Here is a 20425-nt window from a genome sequence, read left to right on the forward strand (position 1 = left end):
CTCATAAGTAGTTATGAGAGTTAAATGAGATGTTCTTGAAAGCAACTAACATATAATTCCTAGAATATGAGTCCTAGTAAATGTTAGTTTATCCCTTTGTTTTGGAGAAGGACTTTAGAAAACCTCCAGTGAGACATGCTGATTTGAAATTTCAAGCACTGGGAAAGCAAGGCCAACCTAGGTACAGTGTGGAAAGGCTCTTTTGACAGATGGAGAAGCAGCCTAAAAAGGCAGATAAGAAGCTCTCATGAGAGGAAGGGTAGGTGAAGGGCAAAGTAGCACTGGCTCTAAATACAAGCACAAACTCAGTGCTCTTACCAGCAGCTGTACTGTGAGGTTTCTCTGGCTTGTGACAAAATGAGAAGATAATAAGTACGGTTTATCTAGGCTTGACTCATTCCCTTGACTGTTCAGAAACACAGGAGAGGTTTTGTGTTCGATTATAGTAGTTTTCCTAAGCCTCTCCCCCGCCCCACTATTTTTCTGGTATAATTAACTCTGCTTCATTCATTGACTCTCCTTTCATCCTTGTTTTATTGGTTATATTTGCTTTTTAAATTATCAATTGCCTCAAATCCTTTCTGGAAGTATGGGTATGAAGGGGTAAAATAGTTTTAGTTTCTTCAGAAACTAAAATTCCAAGGGTGGAAACCAACTAGAAAACCAGAGTGAAACGCAGGATGGGGAAAGATAAGGAGACCACAGTGAGGCATAAACTGACCTGGTTTTTACCAGGAATCTCATCAGGGAAATCCTACTCCTGGACTTCTTTTGTAGCCAAAACATGACAGCAACTGTTTTCACAAAAGCGCACAGCCTGAGAGTGAAAGGCCTTTTAGTTTATTTTAGAGAGGAAAGGCCATGGTTTGCCTGGAGGCTCTCTCATGGTGATCTGGTAGTAGACTAAGGTCTAACACTGACCCAAGTCTCTTGACTCTCATTCTGGAATTCTGTGTGCTGTGGTCCTCCTCATCTTTGTGAGAGTGAATTTCTGATGACAAACACCTGTACAAAACTAATAGGTGTGGGTTTTGTTTTGTTTTTCCTGTTTTTCCAGGGCCAAGTGCTTTCGGGGCAAAAAAGTCCTTGGAGATTATGATATCAAAGTGGAACAGGTAACCACCCTGGAGCCCAGGATTGCATCTGCATCATCGTGGGGCCCTCTTGACACTCTGGAGTGAACCGTCTGGGGCTGCCAAGTGAAAAGATCAGGGTCTATCACTAGCTTCTAGGCTCTCTACCTCCTCCCCCTACCCTTTCCAGGATTTCTCTCTCCAAGAGACCCGGTCTTGAAGGCTGCATCTTTCAACTCCCCTGACTTCTCTTCATGGCTCTGGGGTCTCTAGGGAGGCAAGCAGTGTAGCTCTTAGGGCCTCTGGGGGTGCAAGGTCCTCAGGCTGAGGAACACTGTAGAGGAATGTCTTCCGAGGACACGGCCACACCTCCACTGTGGTGGCAAGGTCTTGCTTGGTAGATACATGTCTGCCACTCAGGTGTGCAGCCTCCAGTGAGGCCTCCTCTGTGCCCAAGGCTGCACTTCAGAGAGAACTTAACAAAGAACACCTCCCGGTTTTAATGCAGTGAAGTCCTGAAAGCCTCATTTTTTTATCTTCCTGTACCCTTTGCTTCATGATAAATAGAGATTAGGTCCATTTGAGTCGGGGGGAGAGGGGATGTCCGGTTTACACAGAGCATGTATTTTCTATGTAACGATAGAAGCTACTCATCATTCCTTACACAGTGTGCTGGGATTTACAGATTTACTCTTTCTATCCATTGCTGCATTCAGTTCTTAAAATAACTTGTTAGGCAAGGTTGATAAAAATTATTTCCATCTTATTGATGGGAGAAGCTGTCCACCCAGAGAGAATAAGTAAAACATCTTATGCATCTCACTGGGCCAGAGCAGCACCAAAACCCGATTTCCTAAATGAAAACTTGGTGCTTTATGAGACTGAGAAAGGGCATATTTGCCTCAGTTTGCATTCCTATTCTGCAGAGAGGCAGCACAAAAGATGCTGGGTGGGGAGCTGGAAGCCCTGAGTTTTGCTCCTGTCTCGGCCAACAGTAAGCTTTGTTTGTCCAGAAAAGTCACTTAACTGCTCCTTTGGTAAATAAGGATAATTATCTCTGTCCCGCCTGCCTCACAGAGTGGCTATGAGAGTAGATGGGATCAGTTTGGGGAAATGCTTTGCAAACTGTAAATACATGTTTGGTGGAAAAGATATTGCTGCTGCTGCTTTATGGGGGGTGCCTCTCAGAGTCAGGACTGTAGGGCTCACTCCCCTACTGCTAATTTTATTTAGTTATGTTCTATCATAGTAAGAAACACAGAAGGTGAAATCCATGCTCTTAATCCCCTCCTGTTATTTTCCAGGCGGAATTTTCAGAGCTCAACCTGGTGGCCCACGCGGATGGTACCTACGCCGTGGATATGCAGGTGCTCCGGAATGGCACAAAGGTGGTCCGGTAAGGTCTTTTCTGTCTTCGGGGTCACTGCCACTGTCTCTGGCGTGCCATGTGTAGTGTACAGACCTCGATGACATGTGCTGTGTGGCGGTGGTGGAAGGAGGCAGAGAAAGCTGGCTCTGGCCCTTACAGATGTCTTAGTTCCATGGTAAAGGAAGCTCCATGGACGCAGAGCTCACTTTGCAGTCACTGGATGATTCCCATCAGAGGTGTTGGAGGACTCCAGCCCCACTTCAGCCAGTGCAGCTCTGGACTTTTATCTCTCAGTGTATTTCCCCTGGAAAACACGATTCTATTGCTTTAAAAGAAAAGGGCCTGGGGGGAGTTTAAAAACCTCTGCTCTGGTCCAGCCTCCCATGTTACATGGATTTGCTTCCGTTCACTCAGTGAGTTGGCAGCAGAGCCCTGTGTACTACGTGAATTCTTTTAACGCCCTTCCCAGTGTTCTATACTCCAAATTTCTGGGAACTCCTAAGTCTTGATAGGAAAGCCTGGGTCAGAGGGACATTGACTGTGAGTGGAAGAAAATTTGTAATTACAAAGCACTTACGCTGCAGATGGGGTGCTAGGTGACATGTAGACGTCATCAATTGTAATGCAACAATTCTGTGTGGGAGATGATGAAGATTCCAGATGAGGGAGCATGGTTTCCACATTGTTATTCTTTCCCAGGACTCAGTGTGGCCTCAGGGTTCCAGGCATTAGGGTCTTGCTCCAGGAAGAGTCCTCACTTCACCCTTTTCCCTTTTTCAACCTGCGCTGCCCTGACCCCAAGGCCACCAGTGTCCAACCGGACCTGGTCTGTGACAGGGAAGGCAGCACTCAGGTGTCTGGAGCCAAATGTCAGGGAGTGTGAGCTCATCCATCCTGGAGACTGAGGAGGACAGAAGAGAGCTGCCCACCCATGGTCGGGGAGCACTCAGGAAGCTCCTTCTAGAGATGATGGTGGGCTCCCCCAGTGGCAAGTGGAGTAGGTCATGGGGATCCGTGACACGAATGGGTGGCAACAAGAGGGCCCGGATCAGCAAGCTGGGAGGGATCTGGCAAAATCAAGGCAGGCCTTCCCCATCACCAGTGTGGGGACCCGGCGCTGACTGCAAGCCTGGAGCTCAGTTTCAGTAACCGGGATATAAGGTTTGGTCTCAGGCATTTGACGGAGCCAGTTTCCCAGAACTCGGGCGCAAGGAGGTCGGCCCACGTCTACTTTGAAAGACTGATCTCTGAGCCCAGGTAGGGCTGGAGCAGTAGGCGGGAATTGGGTGGGTCCCAGGGCAGAGAACCAGGTCCGTCACTGCACATGTGTGGAATGGCTGAGGCTTGGAACCTTGAGGGGAGATGCTGCCACAGAACTGACTGTCTGGGAAGGTGAGGTTCCTCAGGTGTCAGGGCATGAAGTCGGGCCCCTGATCTTGTGGAGCTCTGCTGTCTGGAGGTGAAACACAGGGAGCCTTCCCGTGCCTGGGAACACACTGTACTCTCAGCTTCCTGTAGCCAGTTGCTCAACCTCAGCTCTGTGGAAACATTCGTGCCCCTCCCTAAATCTGCTTTGGAGGAATAACACTGGGGTGTCTGGCATCTGTTCTCAGCCAGCCTGGACCCTAGCTCACCTGGGGAGCTGCTGAGGGCACGGCATCTTTAAGGAGCAGCTTGAGGAGTCAGAGCAGGACGCTGAGGTCAGGGATCTTTGGGGCAGGGCAGTGAAGTCAGCCAAGTGTGGTGTCTTCAGAGTCTGCTGGGACCCCCTCGGGGGTGCCAACTCCAGAGCCACAGGAGCTTCCACTCTCATCCACAGGGACACGGAAAATTCTTGTTGACTTAAGGTGTGGCGGTCTAAAAGTGTTTCTTCCCCCCTCCCCGAGGGCTTCTGCACCTTAGAAAAAGACAGTGCTTAACCCAGAGGAATTGTTCAGTCGCCAAGTCATGTCCGACTCTTAGCAACCCCATGGACTGCAGCATGCCAGGCTCACCTGTGCTTCACCATTTCTTGGAGTTTGCTCAAACTCGTGTCCTTTGAGTCAGCGATGGCATCCAACCATTTCATCCTCTGTCACCCTCTCCTCCTCCCACCCTCAATCTTTCACAGCATCAGGGTCTTTTCTAGAGGAAAAGAATTTCAGAAATCTGTTCAAATCTCCTTTGAGAAGTGCCTACATAATACCGCATTTCCTAGTCCATAAGAAAACAGTCATGACAAAATGAGGGTCTTGGCTCAGGTAACCCCTTCCCTGTCTTGGGCTTTGGAGATGGGAGACAAGAGGATATGTGACCTGAGGTGCTGGTTGGTGGCAGACTTGCTTCTACATTCTTTCCAGGTCCTTCCGGCCAGACTTTGTGCTCATCCGGCAGCATGCGTTCGGCATGGCAGAGAATGAGGACTTCCGCCACCTGATCATTGGCATGCAGTACGCAGGCCTCCCCAGCATCAACTCCCTGGAGTCCATTTACAACTTCTGTGACAAGCCGTGGGTGGTGAGTGAGTCCCTCTTCCCTCAGGTAAAAGGGCAGCATCCTGATCCTCTGTCTCCAGGTCCCTAGAAGGACCTCTGTTGATCCAGACACCGTGAGGGGCCAGCTGAGATGTGGGAGGAGCTTCAGCTGGGGCATGGGGTGGGGCAGGCTCTCACAGTAGGGCTTTGTTGTCACGGGCTGGGCTGCCTCTGCTGCAGAAAGGACCTTTGGCCTCACAGCAGAGTCACACAAAGATTCTGTGAAGGAGCCCTTCCAGGTCTGCAGCCATCAGATACAGCAATAAAAACACCTACTTCTTGCCTCCGAAGGATCTAACCATTGGAAAGGCCTGAGGCCAGTGGGGACCAAGGGGATGGTGCACCTCAGAGGGATGTCAGTGTCAGAGTCCTACCAAGTGTCTCAGCAACCTTAAAATGAGATTCATCCACACGCATACCAAATCAGGCACTTTTATGCTCTGGAAGTGCCCTCTGAGATAATCGGCTCTCACTCCTTCATGGCTGAGATGTGACCATTTTCAGAAAGAAGGTAAGGAGTATAAGACCACTCATGATGTGATGCCAGCTTCGGAGATTTTCCTACATGAACTTCATTTAATCCTCATAATAGCTTTACAAGGAAGGTGTTATTATCATTATTATCACTTTTTACAGAGAAATGAGACCCAGAGAGGATTCAGTAACTCACCAAAGTTTCAGAGCCAGGATTTCTCTGACACCATCCCTCGCATAAGCTGGGTTACCATGTGAGGAAGAAGCTGGTCTCGTGTTCTCTTCCTGGGATAATCTGGAAATCTTGGAGGCAGTGGAAGCCTCTGAGCAGAGAGAAGAGTGCAGCTGGGAGAGGAAACGGCCTGAGACAGTTCTAGGCTACCCCAGCCTCCCCTCTGACTGCCGAGGGGACCCAGCTCCTAGAACTCTGCCGCTCCAGGCTGCTCCTTTCAGAAGGAAACACCTGCCCCTAGTCACATCCTTCTCTTCTTGTTTTTCAAGGGTTATTTCAGCTCTCACACACTGGCTTGCCAAGGGTCATGGCACTGGTGGCTGATTGTGGAGTTCCCAGACCCCAAGCTTCTCCCACTCAGGGAGCTGGAGCGGGGGTGTTGTTTTTGTTTTTGTTTTTAACCAAAAGGACCCATCACCTCTGCTCTTACACCTGAACTCAGTCTTCCTATTTCCTTGGAAGCCAGGGAGACCTGACAGTGTGAGAGGAAGACCAGTGAGCGAGGAGTAGAAAGATCTGGGAGCTGCTGTAGCGGCCCCTTGTTCAGCCTTTCCCTCTGTCTGGCCTGAGGACTTGGAGTCCGAGAGTTCTGCAAAAACCAGCTGCAGGAGTTGTGTGATTTGAATGGGTTGCTGCTCACAGGAGAGCGCATATGAGGCCTTCAACAAGTTTCCCCTTAGTCACATGGCCTTCCGTGCTGCACTCATGCCCTAGCCCTTACCTCCCTCACCCCTTCAATACTTGCTAGAATTTGGCTCCCTCATAGCCACACAGGGTGGTTCTGCTAGTATCAGCTTTTCTTCTGGGCAATCTCACTAATCAGCCTCCTGACTAAACCACTCTGTGCCCTGGTTTCTTTGTCTGTAAACTAGGAGTAGAGGCTTCCCAGGTGGCTCAGTGATAATCTGCCTGCAAATACAGGAGATGCAGGTTTGATCGTTGGGTTGGGAGGATCCCCTGGAGAAGGGAATGGCAACCCACTCCAGTATCCTTGCCTGGAAAATCCCGTGGACAGAGGCGCCTGGTGGGTTATAGTCCATAGAGGGGCGGTCACAAAGAGGCAGACACGACTGAGCAACTGGGCGTGAGCATGAAACAAGGAGTAATCACAGCACCTGCCTCCAGTCTGCCAGCCTGGTGTTACAGCCCCCAGTCCTGGGGATCTAAAAGAAACTTATTCCATGCTGCATGTTCCAGAACTGTGCCGGCGGCCAGAGAGGGGCGGGTCAGAGAGCCTAGGCTGGGGCTTTGCCCCTCCTGGGATCTGGGATCTGGTGAGGGTTCACATTCTCACCCGTTCACAGTCCCAGCACATTGCCGTTGGCATCGCAGGGGAACCGCAGGACTCCCTGGCCACACACCAAGTTCTCCCTTCATTTTCACTAAGCAGCTGGCACACTAATGGCATTTTATATATTCTTTGCCTGTTCATGGGGATGAACAAATCTGGTGTCTGTGAAGGGGGCTTCCCTCTGAGATGATGACTTCGGTGTGTGTTTTCTAATACTGTGGCTGCTCCTGGCATGAGGAGAGGCCTCAGCCGTGTTGTGAAGGCTCCACCTTGTCTCTGAGCACATCGGCTATTTCATAGATTGCTCAGGGCAGGCACACGGGGAGTTTGGAAGCAGAAGTAAGACCTATCAGTGAAAGTAGCATTCCAGAGAGAGTAAGAGTGCTGCCTGCCATATTGCTGCAGATTTATCTGAAAATCCTGTCACTCTATGTGGGTTTTTTTTAGAGGCAAATGCACAAGAGTTGAATTGAAGCATTTTATTTCCAGGAGGGATAAGCGTAAAATATTAAATTCAGACCGATCTTGAAATCCCGTTTCATCTGAGAAATCTTTCCTGATACATTGGATAAATGGTTATGCTGAGCATTATCTTCCTATTCGTTGCCAATACCACCCCCAGCTCCAAATGCATTCTTTTGTCTATGTGGAGAGGAAATAACCCTTATCAGGTATTACTTTTGTTTAGTTGATGACTGTGTGCTTGTGACTGAGGCTGAGCTTCCAAGGAGGCAGGGGTTAGATGCCAAGCCTAGTGCTCTGAGCAGAAGGGACTACAGAAGGTGGAGGAGGGTAGCGTGAGCTCCCGGGGAACCAGCTTAGTGCATGGGAACTGGCTGCCATCTTAGTCTTGACTGTGCCAGGACTCTGGGAGCCCGCCGGGGGCCTTCTTGGCATCAGCATGGTGTCTGTGTAACTCTCCCACATACTGGGAAGATAGGGCCCCACATTGCCTTGGTGCTGTGCCAGGGTGTGGGCTGCAGCAGGACAGAGGTTGTGAGGCAGAGCTGGCATCAGCTGGCTGGGGAGGCTGCAGGGCCTCGGGAGCTCAGGCAGGTATCCAGACGCCGAGCAGGAGTCCAGTCATTCCAAGTGCCCAGCCAGGACCTAAAGGTGAGGTAGTGGAGGGAATTGGAGAATGCAGGAAAGGTCTGAGGGGTGGTCTTGACAGTCAGAGAAAGTGGAAGAAGCAGAGAACACCAGCAGGGACGGCAGGGTACAGTGACGAGCGCACTGGGCAGGAAGGGGTCCGGGCCCTGTCCCATCACAGCCCCAACTCCAGGCGCGACGTGGGAGCCTGTGCTCCCCTTTGCTTCTCTGGCCTTGGTCTCCTCATTTGTAAGATGAGATGTCTGGTCTAGAGACTCTCTGAAGTCTCTTCCAATAATAAAATCTTAGGGCCTTGGGGGTCCATCAATCATACTTGCAGCCCCGGAGGAGGCCTTGGAGACCTAGAGCCACCAACTGTGTGTCCCTGAGGAAAGTGACCCAGAAACTCCAGTGTTTCTCAGCATTTCAAAAATAACAGGTTCTATCTCTACTCACAAAGGGACCACAGCCAATGATCACTAAACAGCAGTCTCATCATGGAGTTTGGGAGGAAATATAGTGAAAATGTTTTTTTTGTGTGTGTGTGGTTAAAAAGTCTGAAGAACTGACCAAATTCAGTTGTCTATTTTATATATGAAGAAAATGAGGCCTGGAGAGGCAACATCATTTGCCCAAGGACATCTAGCAAGTTCAAGGCAGAACAAGAAGAATCAGAAGACTCTGGTTTTCTAACAACCCAGTTCTGGCTTTTATTGTCTCCCCGTACCAACACACTTGCTAACATCACTGAAAACAGGAACTGGGCTTTTGAAAAATGTTCTATCTTTCCCTTCTTTAGTAAACAGAAGGTCGGTTTGCTCTGGCAACTCTTCCTTCCGGCAGTTCCAGGTGTCAGTGGCTTAGAGTGTGAACCCAGTAGCACTAGAGAGAAGACGCTGGATCACTGCTGCTGCCAGTGCTCTGGGGTGGGTGTGTGTGGAAGTGAGGAATGAGTGTGAATGGATTGAACTGGAAAGTTTCCTGTGGGAAGAGCATGGTCTCTTTAGAGCCTGAAAGGCAGCGACATGAAGGAGAAGGAAGAGTTACGGGTTAGAACTAAAGGGGTCCGGCTGTGAGTCTGGCTCAACTACTTTGTGACCTTGAGCGAGCAACTTCTCTGGGCCTCAGTTTCCCCACTTATAAAGTAGAGGGGTGGGCAGGGGACACCAGGGACGCTACATGTTCGCCAAAGGCAGACCCTGACATTTAAGTACGTGCACTTCACCCCTTTTCCCTGGAGCTGTTGGGGCTTCTCATAGGTGAAGGGTCCAGTGAGTTCAGTTCTTAGATGAGCAGTAAGTCCAGAAGACGGGGTCTGTCTTTGCTGCATTCCATGATTTCTTTTCCTTGCCATTTGAATTTCCAAGACTGGGCCCCTTGTTCCCCCATCCAGCTTCATCACTTGCCATCTCTAGAGATGATGGTGGTTAGCGTTTTAGAGACCCAAATTTCAACCCCACCTATCCCTTTTTTTGCAGCACTGTGGCTTTAGGCAGTCACCTACCCTTCCTGAGCCTCATATGTAAAATGAAGATGATAAAGACCCTAGCTCATTAGTTTGATATGAGGATTAAATGAAATATCTTTAACACTGAGTAGGCACTGAATGAATAGTAGCTCATTCTCTCCCTTCCCCAACAGAAGCATATGTTCCTGGAGAATAGAGGGTGGGACACCTCTTTTATATCCTCAGAGCACTTTGCACAAAGCCCTCAGTGGAGCAGATGCTCAATAAATATTTGTTCAATGGATCGCCATTTTGTCTGTTCCAGAAGCTGTCTGGGTAAACTGAAACCTTTGCTTCTCTTTTGCAGTTTGCCCAGCTGGTGGCCATCTACAAGACACTGGGAGGAGAAAAGTTCCCGCTCATTGAGCAGACTTACTACCCCAACCACAAAGAAATGGTAGGTGACTGAGAGGGGCCATCAGTCTCTGCTGTCTGCACTCTGAGCTTAGCCGTGTGCTGACTGTGGGCCTCTGAGGAAGGCCTCAGCCTCTCAACCCCAGAGAATCTATTGAGGTTGAACTGCAGACCTGCTTTGTGAGGCCACAGTGGCGGGGTTGTAGCTGACAGCCCTCTATCTCCGAAACTTGGAGACAGACTAGGAAAGAGCAGAAACAGGGGCGTTTTATCAAAAGCTGAGAGTAACAACCTAGATGGATCAACAGTCAGAAGATCCTGCTGCTTGCGATTCTAGCCACAAGTCGCGGACGGTTACATTCCCTCACCACGTGTCAGCATCCGAATCCGAAAGGCGAGTGGGCTTAACGATTCCTGGCCAGGATAGCTAATATGGCACTTACATGATTTCAGTGAGCTTCTTTAAGCAAATAGTCTGTGAGGAGTATGGAGTGCTCCTCAGATGTAAGCTATTGTTCCTGATATTCACCAGACACTTCCATTCCCTGGGCTTCCTCAAAATTCAGATAAGACAAGGGTTTCACTCTGCCTTCTCTGAGGCCATCCCGGGATGGCAGAAGGAGCAGAACGATGGGATAGATGATTGGTACGGAGGCCACCTCTAGTGTTTATCCCCCTTCTTCTTCTTTGGCCCCACGCTCTCTGCCCCAGGCCTGTGTGGTCAGTGGGTAATCCTACTTCACCCACCAGTGGAGACTCTCTGCCTTATCTTTCCAAGTCTTGTGCTCCAGGACAGAGATCTCCAGAAGGAATCTCCATTGGCACCATTTCTGTGGAACCTTCTTCTGGTGTTTTGTGCATGCCCCAGCTTATCAGCAAGCCGTATAGGACCTTGGGGCCTTGGAAAGAACTACCTTCTCCATCTTTGCCAGAGCTTCCCCAGGAGAGGCCCTGGAACTTTACGCACTTGTCTCTGATAAATCCTTAAGACGTTCACCAGGGCTTTCCCTTTCAGGACAAGTCAGGAAGGCTTGTAGAGGCAGAGGAACCCTCAGGGGCTATGCTTGTAAAGTTCAGGGCATCCAAGAGAGGACTGAGCAGAAGGCTGGGCGGGGAGCCCTCGAAGCTGGCTTTGTCCTGCTGTAGCATCTAGCAGGCTGACCACTTGATCTGTAACACTTGCAAAGTATATTCCTCACCTACCTCCTTTCCCCCAAGGGCCCTTGAGTTCTTTTTCTCCTGTCCTCTAGCCTAAAATTTGCCCTCAAGAGAGGACACCCACCCCCCACCCCCAAGATCTCTGTGAGGCTTCAAAAGCTGAGGGGGAATTTCAACTCTATAAGAGAAAGGCTTTTTTTTTTTTTTCAAGCTTAAAAAAGATTTTGAAGTAGTAATGAAAACAGGACTTTCTAAAGGAGACAGAGGAGAAGCCTTTTGGACAGCAGTTGAGGACATTAAGTATAGTTAACCTGGAGAGACAATGCCCAAGTCTGTTCTTGTCTTGCTAACTGGGCCAGGCCCTGTGCCAAGAATGGCATAGAGGGGATTACACTGTAGGCTTCACATTGAATGGCTCCTGTCCCCCTTTGCCACTCTCCTAAACAGACTGAAAGTATATCAGAGGGTCAGAATGAGTCGGGACAGGAGGAGTAGATGAAACACAGCCAGACGATATTGTTCTTTCCATTTCTCCAAACCAGCCTGTTTATGATACTGTCACCCACCTTCTGGTCTTATATCTCACAAGGCCACCCCATCTCATATGTATAACAGTCATCATTTCTCCCCTGTCAGATCAGTTAAGATGAAAAGAAAACACATTTATCTAGGGAGAAAAAGGAATAGTCCTAGCTTTGAAAAAAGAAACTAAGCCAGAATCAGTAACAAATACCAGCTCAACTAGAAGGTTCGGAGGCAGGGATAAAGGGCTGAGGGTGGGAGAGAAAAGTCCTGCTACTTTCCCTAGCCCTTGGCCCAACGTGTTCTGTACTGGGGTCCCGGACACAAGCTGCCACATGCCCCATCCCTGCCCTCATGCTGGCCACACCGTCCACCTGGTACTTCCCTTTGTCTGGCATCCCTGAAGCAGGTAGGGACAGCCAGCGCCCTGCCAGGAAGGAAAAGGGCTTGGTCTTCGGGATTCTCAAAGGGTTGTGGCGATCCGTCCTACGGCTGGATGATGTCAACAAACTCCTTCCTGAGGGGCAGGCGTCCCTGGTACCAGCTACAGGTGCCGTCAACATGCTTCATGCAGACATAATGCTGGGCCTGATACCCGTAGAGCTTCCGTTCCAGCAGCCAGTCTGTCCAGAGGCACTCGCTGGGAGCCGAGGTGGTGCAGGGCACCGTGTAGCAGGCGGTGATCTGGAGCCACAGCCACACAGCATCCAGGTGAGCAGGGCGTCCTTTTCCTGTTCTTGCCTTTCAGACTCCTACATGTTCTTACAGCCTAGCTCAAGTGCCCCCTGGCTTATAAGGCCCTTCCAAGTCTCCAGATTTCTCCCTTAGTTCTCTTTCCCCTGTACTCTCCACATACAGTATTGCCTCCCAAAAGGCACAAAGGCCCCTACTCTACCACTGACCTAAGCAAGTCACTTCACTTCCTACAACATGAATTTCTTCCCCATAAAATGGAAATCTTAACTCTGCATAAATTTGTTTGAAAGACTAAATATCTTAAATAAATTAACCATTACAGGTCCTGACAAAAAGAGTAGACTCTCTTTAAGTGGTAGTGTGTTATCCCAGTCTGTCTTATATGATGGCTGCCTTCTCAGCCAGAATGCAAGTACATTGAGATCAGGGACTATGGGCCTTGTTGCTTTCCCACCCCCAGCTTTGAATGATGCCTGATCCATCACAAACCTCAAGTATAGTACCGCAAATGAATAGATCACACACATGGGAAGGAAGGAATACACGAAGGGTGAGGCTGCACGGCCTTTCCCCCACCCCCGAAGACCTTGGAAACGGACAGTCCTTACTTGGCAGCCACAGTTCAGATGGTAGTGGTGATTCAGACTTTCTCTCTGCAGAAGGGACAGGTTCTCCCAGGGCTCAATGTAGTTGCACAGATGGACAAAGACTTTCCCATCACTGAGGATCTGACCTTAAAGGGGAGATAGAGGAGAGCCGACATGAGGAGTCTGCTTGTGGAGCTCCAGGAGTTCTTGAGGGAGCCCAGAATCACAGCCTCCTCGGTATCTTGTGGTGGAAGTGGTGACACGGGGCTCAATGAAGGAGCCAGAAAAACCTCTGCTGTCTTTATATCAAAGCCATTACCAGATGATGTTTGTATGAGGGAGAGTTGTAGGGCAAAGGCCTTTCCATTAGCATGGTGCAGACAGAGGGATGTGGGCTTTAAGTCAGAATCTTGGCAGAAATCCCTTCTTTTCTATCATTTACTAGTGTGTGACCATAAGAAATCCATGTAACTTCTCAGCTGAAAGATGAGAATAATAAGGTTGTTGTCAAGATTAAATGAGAGAATGTCTATGAAGTTCCCTGCACAGTTGTGGACCCACAGAAGATGTTCGATACATAGTAGGTCTCTCTTCCTTTTCAACCTTTTCCAACCTTTCTCCTGCTCCAGTGATATCTTGGTGAGTCTGTCCCCTTCCCCTTCTTTACATATCACACTCTTTCCTATTTTCCAAATACCCTTTTTAGTACCAACGCAAAGCCATCCCTGGCCATACTAGCCCTCACCTCTCTTAGAGCTTCAGTCATTCAGTCATTTACTGGCTGAGCAACTACTATGGCCTGGTACCAGGAATACAGGAAATAAACATGACAGGATTTCTACCCCTAAGGAGCTTAAAACTAGTAGGGAAGACAAATTGTGTTGTTCAGTTGGTCAGTTGTGTCCAATTCTTTGTGACTCCATGGACTGCAGTATGCCAGGCTTCCCTGTCCTTCACTACCTCCCAGAGTTTGCTCAAACTCAAGTCCATTGAGTTGGTGATGCCATCCAACCACCTCATCCTCTGTCATCCTGCCCGCAATCTTTCCCAGCATCAGGGTCTTTTCCAGTGAGTCAGCTCTTCGTGTCAGGCGGCCAGAGCAGTGGAGCATCAGCTTTAGCATCCGTCTTTCCCGTGAATATTCAAGGTTGATAAACAAGTAGAAGATGATACTGTTGTATGATTCTATACAGGATGTGGTATAAGAACAAAGGAAACACTGTTATCTCTGTCTGTGGAAGGGGTGGGGGCAAGAAGGGTGTCTAAGATGATACTTGGGTTGGGTGTTGAAAGGATGGGTAGGAGTTCAGCTGCCAGACAAGTTGGGGAAGGACTTCTGGACACTGAGATGGACGGGCACAGCCCTGCAGAATACCTTTTGCAACTGCAAGTAGTTTAAGCTCCAGGGGAAATGAGGGGCTGGGAACGGCCCCTGAGCAGTGACAGGAGGCAAGGCTGGGGAGGTCAGCTGGGTCTGCTCACAGAGGGTATTAGGCAGAAGGGCTGCGTCTTCTGCTGCAGACCATGGGCACCAGGATGAGTTTTCAGTAAGCCTATGCTTTGTCATTTAAGCCCACCTTTGGGTGGACTTGACCTCCCTGAGGCAGCCGGCACGTGTCTGCATCCCTGATGCACTACAGCCCCTAGCAGAGGGCAGGTGCTCAGGAAGGAGGAGGTCCCATCAGCTAGTTCCGGGACCTGGAGGTCCCAGGGGCCTGTTCCGCCCCTGCTCTCCCATCCAGAGGTGCCCAGATCAGCACAGTTCCACATCCTCAGACCTGGGGGACCCCACCTGCGTGGCCTCCAACACCTGTGACTTCTTAGAAATTTGAACTGTGAGAGAGCTCCTTGAGGACTGTGGCATGTTTAATGCATCTCCACTTGAGGAGGTGGTCACTCATTGCTGAAGGGATGGACAGAGAGTGGAATTCCTCCTTCTGTTCTCCCCATCGGCTGTGTTTTTCTTTTCCTGGCCTTCTTTCTAAATATGTTTTATCCTTTAGGGAAAATTTAGATCCCACTTACACAATGAAGGCTTCCCTAGTGGCTCAGATGGTAAAGAATCTGCCTGCAATGTGGGAGACCTGAGTTTAGTCCCTGGCTTGGGAAGATCCCCTGGAGAAGGAAATGGCTACCCAATCCAGTATTCTTGCCTGGAGAATCCCGTGGACAGAGGACCCTGGTGGGCTACAGTCCATGGGGTCACAGAGTCAGACACGACTGAGCAACTACACTTTTACTTTCACCTTACACAGTGAGGCTTCCCTGTCTATAACCACACAGATACCTTCCCTGGACAACAAAATAATTCAGTATTGCATTCATTCAGCTATGGATTAGATTTTTGTGAGGTACTTTAACTATTTTATCCCAGTCAGTGCAGGATGAGGAGATCTGCCTGGGCCCAAGGTCTTGGAGACAGAATCCTATTAGAATCAAGGCTGCTATTAGGGCCTGTGCTTTACTGCACTTCCAGAATAAGGCCTTGGGTGTGAGTCAGTCACGAACCAAGAGTGTGACCTATCATGGCCGCCTGAAGCTGATGCTACCGTAGGCTACAGTGACTATTATGTGTATGTTGTGTATGTGGGGGTGAGGTTGCGAATGCACCATCCTTTTACTCTGTGTGACTAAGAGCTCCCCTGCAGTGTGGTCCCTGGTTCAGGGTCCAGTGCTGGGGAGGGACGGGGACAGGCTCTATCCTGCTGAAAGTGGCCAGGACAGGAAGGGGTCTGGGGACCATGGCCAGCAGAACCTGGAGCTAGAGTGCATGTATCTGTTGTCCTCAGGCCTCTGAAGGGTCATCCTGAAACAGAGGGCAGAGCTGAACCCACCAGGGGCAGTTTCAGAGTGGCATAATTTGGCTCAAGATACCAAAAACCTTAGGCTTCCCTGATGGCTCAGTGGTAAAGAACCCGCCTGCCAATGCAGAAGATGCAAGAGAAGCAGGTTCCATCCTTGGTCAGGAAGAGCCTCTGGAGGAGGAAATGGCAACCCGCTCCAGTTTCCTTGCCTGGGAAACCCCATGGACAGAGGACCCTGGCGGGCTACAGTCTATGGGGGTTGAAAAAGAGTCAGACACGACTGGGCACGCATGCACCAAAAATCTTATCACTTAAAGCTGTTTGGAAATGGAGCCAGCTGCCCTAGGCTGGGACAGCAGCCTGTGAACTAGGAAGGCAGTGGCACTGACAGGGAGGTTACCAAGGCTTCTCCCAACTCAGGCTGCCTTGAGTTATGCAGCTGTTTGTGCCCAAGAAAATGGCTCAGCTTGCTGCCCAAGGTCAGCCTGGCTCCTCCTTGCCTAGGGCAGAGACTCATAGGGCCGCTGCTGGTCTTTAACTTACCAGTCAGGAGATACTGCTTCTGGCTGTTAGCTTCTAGTTTCACCCCACAGAGGGAGGAATCAAAAGGCGTATAAACATACTGAATATCATTGACTTTCTCAAACCCTTTGAACATCTGAAAGGCAATTACGAAAGAGCAGTATTGAGTAAGTGAGTGTACTTTATATCTTAACAGGAAAAACTTTTTCTTAATCTAAAAAAGTTAAGTGAAAGTCTGGTTCAGGACTCGTTGCACACAGATGGCACAACTGGGTCTTATCTCCCTAAAATATTTAAACCTTGGTTTATTCCAGTGAGAAGGGAGGCTCCTCTAGCAGCCCCACGCACAAGCACAGAGGGCCTGTCCTGCACTGTCCTCTGGCTCCTATGGCCTGTCCCCTACATGTCATCCACTCTACTTCAGTATCTGTACCCCTAGCATCACTGAGCCAGGCCGCCCGAACCACCAGCCCTGCAGCCCCACCCCTCCCAGATCACAGCCCCCAAGTCCTCCTAACAGCCCAAGAGGGTGACGCCCTGTCCTGCCCCCATGTACCTTTATCTGTTTGATTTCATACCGGATCATTTTTTGAGGGTCAGCAGGGTCAGCGCTGGCAGGAACTACCTTCTCACTGGAGATCTTGGCCCGGATAGCTGCACAGGAAAAGAAAAGAGGGGACCTTCAGCAGCCGATGGGAACGATCCTCCTGGGATCTGGGTGACCTGTGGCCCCCTGGAGAATTCTGCAGGGGGGTTCTGGGTTTAGGTCTCGGTGGGTTGTGAGGAAGATGCTGCATGTGAGGGATGCTCCTCTGCAATCCCTGGAAGTTCCAAACCCCTTGGGCCTACCAGGTCCTCGAGTCTTTCTGCTCTGCCTGTTGCTCTGGGGAGTCGAGTTCTCTGCAGCCCAGAGTACGGCGGGGTGGAGACGGGCAGGGCGGAGGAGCCACTTGAGGGCAGTCAGTGTGTAGTCATCCACTGCTGTAGCCCAGGACCTCAGAGAGAGCCGGACCGAGCTGACGTTGGCAAATGTTTATTGAATTAATAAATATCCTGACTGTGCACAGAGGTAGTTCATCTCTTTGTTGTTCGGATAGTAATCAAAACCTGTTTATGAAGTTCTTCCTCTGTGCCTGGTCTAACACTGGGTCCTAGGCCCACAAGCACAATTAGGAAAGGGCCCGCACCCTGCAGAACTCTTGCTTTAGTGGAGAACACTCTTACAAAGACCAACAGCACAGCAGACTAGGAGCACAGAGATGCTGGAGATGCTGTGGTAGCACCAGGAGTCAGGAAGCCTTCAGAGAAGAGGAGACCCCCTGGTTTTGAAGGATGAATAGGAGTTTGCCAGGAAGTTAAGGGTTTTTGAGGAAGGGCATTCCAGGCAGAGAAAAAGGGTAAAGGGTGTGTGTTGGGGTGAGGCTGTGGTGACAACCTCAGTTATAGGCTTGGATACAGAGGGATGTTTATCATGAAAGCCCAACCCCCTGAACCCCCTCCTCCTCAATCCCCCTAACCAGTGGATCAGAATAATCACTGGATAGTTCCAGAGGCTTGTTGTTCAGTGACATCCCATAACTGCAGTAGGCAGGGGAGAGGGGATCGCTGTGGAGCCCTTTACACTGTCTTTGTGCTCATTCTGTCAGTTGCAGCTGACTCTTTGCAACCCTGTAGACTGTAGCCCGCCAGGCTCCTCTGTCCATGGGATTTCCCTGGTCCAGAATATTGGACTGGGTTGCCACGCCCTTCTCCAGGGGTCTTCCCGACCCAGGGATTGAACCCATGTCTGTTGAGTCTCCTGCATTGGCAATTGGGTTCTTTACTACTGCGCCACCTGGGCAGCCCTACACTGTCTTTGATTCTCTGGCAAGTCAGCGGGTCTCTGCGCTTGCAGGGTTGCTATGGCGCCAGCCCGGCCCAACCCACCGGTCGCAGCAGGAGGCAACTGGGGCGGGATTTGAGCTCCACCCCTTCCCTCGAGACTCCAGATTCGCAGCGCGGCCCCACCTCGACCCCACGGACCCCAGCCCACTGCTGGGGCCCTCGAGGGCTCCCCTGGACTTACCGAGCGCCGAGTGGCAGACGTGCTGCTGGGGGTGCGCGGGGGCGCAGCTGCACGCCTCGCCCAGCCCCGGCGGCCGCAGCAGCGCCAGCAACCGCAGCAGCAGCGCCCAGCTCGGCGCGGGCCGGGGGCTCCGGGGCATGTCTCCGCAGGGCTGCGACTGAGCCTGCGGGGACTGTCAGACCACACTGCCCCTCCACGGCTTCTCCAGAGCGCGGCGCGCCCCTCGCCCCTGGCTTTATGAGGTGGACCTAGAGCCAGTCCCGCCCCAGTGGGCTCCGCCCTCCCTTGGCCACAGGCCACCCTCGGGCTGCCGCCCCGCGGCCCTCCTGGCCGGCAGGCTCAGTAAGGCGCAGGAGAGAGCCGCGAGAGTCCTCGGTGCTGTCTCCCTGCCTGAGCCTTCTCGAAGTACAGGGAAGGCACCGGGAAAGGGGATGGTGTCAGGACAGAAGGACAGGGCCACAGAGACAGATGCTTGGGGAGCACAGAGACCAAGAGGCTGTGACTCAGGCAAAAGGAACAAGAGTGTAGAGAGGCTCAAACAGAAAGAGTGAGACAGGCAGAGTCAGAGAGAGGCAGACAGAATTACAACAGGCAAGAGAGACAGCGACAGAGAAGGCCGGACCTCTTGCTGAGCTGCACACTGGGAATGAGAGAAGCTCCTCAGGGCTTCTTTCAGCTGCAGGAAGTGTTTTCAATGCCCTATTTATGAGGCTCCAAAGCAACAGCAAACAGTAATGGAACAGGACAGGGAAAGTTGGGGGGGGGGGGGGTGTGTGTGTGTGTGTCTTGGCTCTGTCGGCTGGGGGGTGGGGAGAGACGGCGGAGAAAGCAGCCGGTGCCTTAGAAACCCTTTCCCGTTCCCGGAGCCCATGCAGATGGCGTGAGGACAGTGCTCTTTGAGGGTCTCAGAGCATAGGGTGGCCCATCACTCGGGGCAAACCTGGGCCCTCAAAGCCCTTTCTCTGCTCTTGGCCACCCTGATGTCCTGTCTCAGGGCCCCACTCAGCCGAGAGACTACGTCTTGTTGTAGACGGAGGGGCAGCTTGGAAAACGAGTGAGGCTCGTCTTGAACTGGAGCTGTGTGTGCTGTTTGATGGGGAGCATAGTGCTCCCGGGCTGAGGGTAGAGACCCACGAGCTGGTTGTAGGGTGTTTCCACACAGTCTTGCAGCAGGCAGTACGAGGCTGGATGCCGATTCTGCCCCTCAGGGGCTTCACAGCCTTGCCTCAAACTGAACTTAAAGCTCCTTGCCCCAGCCTCAGCTGGCCGCAGCCCGGAGTGCTGAAATCCTCAGGTCAGGCACTCCCAGTATCTGGTCACACTCAGGATTCCCATAGGAATCTGACTTTTCGTCAGAGTCAATAGTGTATCCTCTGAAAGACTTGTTTTCGTCTCGAGGTGGGCATGATGTTTGTAAAGAAGGCAGCTGAGAGAGCACTGACCTGATGGAGAAAGGACGAGGTTTGGCGTCCAGATTGGCTCTTCATGCAATCCCAGCCAGGGTACAGTCTGATGTGTCATTGGACAGGCTCTCAAAAGCATCCCGTTCGGCCTCTGCACTTGGTGGATGTGAAGGCTGAGGCCCAGGGAGGCAAAGTGACTTGCCGAGAGACTGGGATGCAGGTCTCCTGACGTCTGGTCCCCTCTACCATGTTACTTCTCCCATGGCCATCGTGTGACAGCTTGAAATCCTGCCTTTGGGGGGTGGCTTTTCTTCTTCCAAGTGTCTGTGGTTTCTCTGTTAAAATACGGCTATCTCAAGGTAGTGGTTAAGGACAGGGAAGTCTGGCCTGCCACCCCCATGGGGTCGCAAAGAGTCAGACGCGACTGAGCCACTGAACAACAAGGTAGCGTTTACTCTCTTAAGCATCTCTTTTGAATGGTAAACATGCTGAATTCTTATGTTAGCTGTCTTCCAACCCAAACTGGGCAGAAATAGGCCTTTGCATTCTGAGCTGTGTTCAGTGGTGAGTGGGAGGTGTTGGTGAGCAAGGAAGAGAGTGTGAGAGGTGAGGAAAGCCAGGTTTGGAGCAGGAAAGCTGGGTACACATGAAGGCTGAAGCAATGAGTCTTAAAGATGCAAAGAGTACCAAACAGGAGAACGGGCTCCTTGCAGTTCTGCCTCTAATATGCTGTGACCTTAGGCAAGTCACTGTCATTTTGTTTTTA

General features: G+C 50.9%; 2 protein-coding genes across 5 annotated transcripts in view; one reads left to right on the forward strand and one right to left on the reverse strand.

The window, feature by feature from the left end:
* Positions 1-20425, forward strand: part of SYN2 (synapsin II) — a 147752-nt gene that overhangs the window by 97681 nt on the left and 29646 nt on the right. The window contains exons 2-5 of the mRNA XM_052649414.1: positions 1058-1115; positions 2378-2469; positions 4782-4938; positions 9856-9945. Of these exons, the coding sequence (XP_052505374.1) occupies positions 1058-1115; positions 2378-2469; positions 4782-4938; positions 9856-9945 (397 nt within the window). The remainder of the gene's footprint in view (positions 1-1057; positions 1116-2377; positions 2470-4781; positions 4939-9855; positions 9946-20425) is intronic.
* On the reverse strand, positions 7425-18885 carry TIMP4 (TIMP metallopeptidase inhibitor 4). Of its 4 annotated transcripts, none has more exons than XM_052649441.1 (5): positions 18257-18472; positions 16748-16845; positions 16213-16327; positions 12887-13011; positions 7425-8059 (listed from the first exon to the last, which is right to left on the reverse strand). In XM_052649441.1, exons 1-5 carry the CDS (start codon positions 18393-18395, stop codon positions 8036-8038), a joined length of 501 nt encoding a protein of 166 aa, XP_052505401.1. In that variant the 5' UTR covers positions 18396-18472; the 3' UTR covers positions 7425-8035. The 4 variants fall into 4 exon arrangements, with proteins under 4 accessions (XP_052505401.1, XP_052505394.1, XP_052505408.1 ...); XM_052649434.1 differs by lacking the exon at positions 7425-8059 and adding an exon at positions 11207-12266 and having other exon boundaries at positions 18257-18474; XM_052649448.1 differs by lacking the exons at positions 7425-8059; positions 18257-18472 and adding exons at positions 11207-12266; positions 17041-17187 and having other exon boundaries at positions 16770-16845.

Source organism: Budorcas taxicolor, chromosome 1, assembly GCF_023091745.1.
Source record: "Budorcas taxicolor isolate Tak-1 chromosome 1, Takin1.1, whole genome shotgun sequence".
Classification (NCBI taxonomy): Eukaryota; Metazoa; Chordata; class Mammalia; order Artiodactyla; family Bovidae; genus Budorcas; species Budorcas taxicolor.

Coding starts and splice junctions, on each gene's coding strand:
- TIMP4 (XM_052649425.1), bottom strand. CDS start 18,395: ATGCCCCGGAGCCCCCGGCCCGCGCCGAGCTGGGCGCTGCTGCTGCGG. Junction 16,328..16,747: donor ATGAAATCAAACAGATAAAG/GTACATGGGGGC, acceptor ATTGCCTTTCAG/ATGTTCAAAGGGTTTGAGAA. Junction 14,051..16,212: donor GAAGCAGTATCTCCTGACTG/GTAAGTTAAAGA, acceptor CATCCTGTATAG/AATCATACAACAGTATCATC.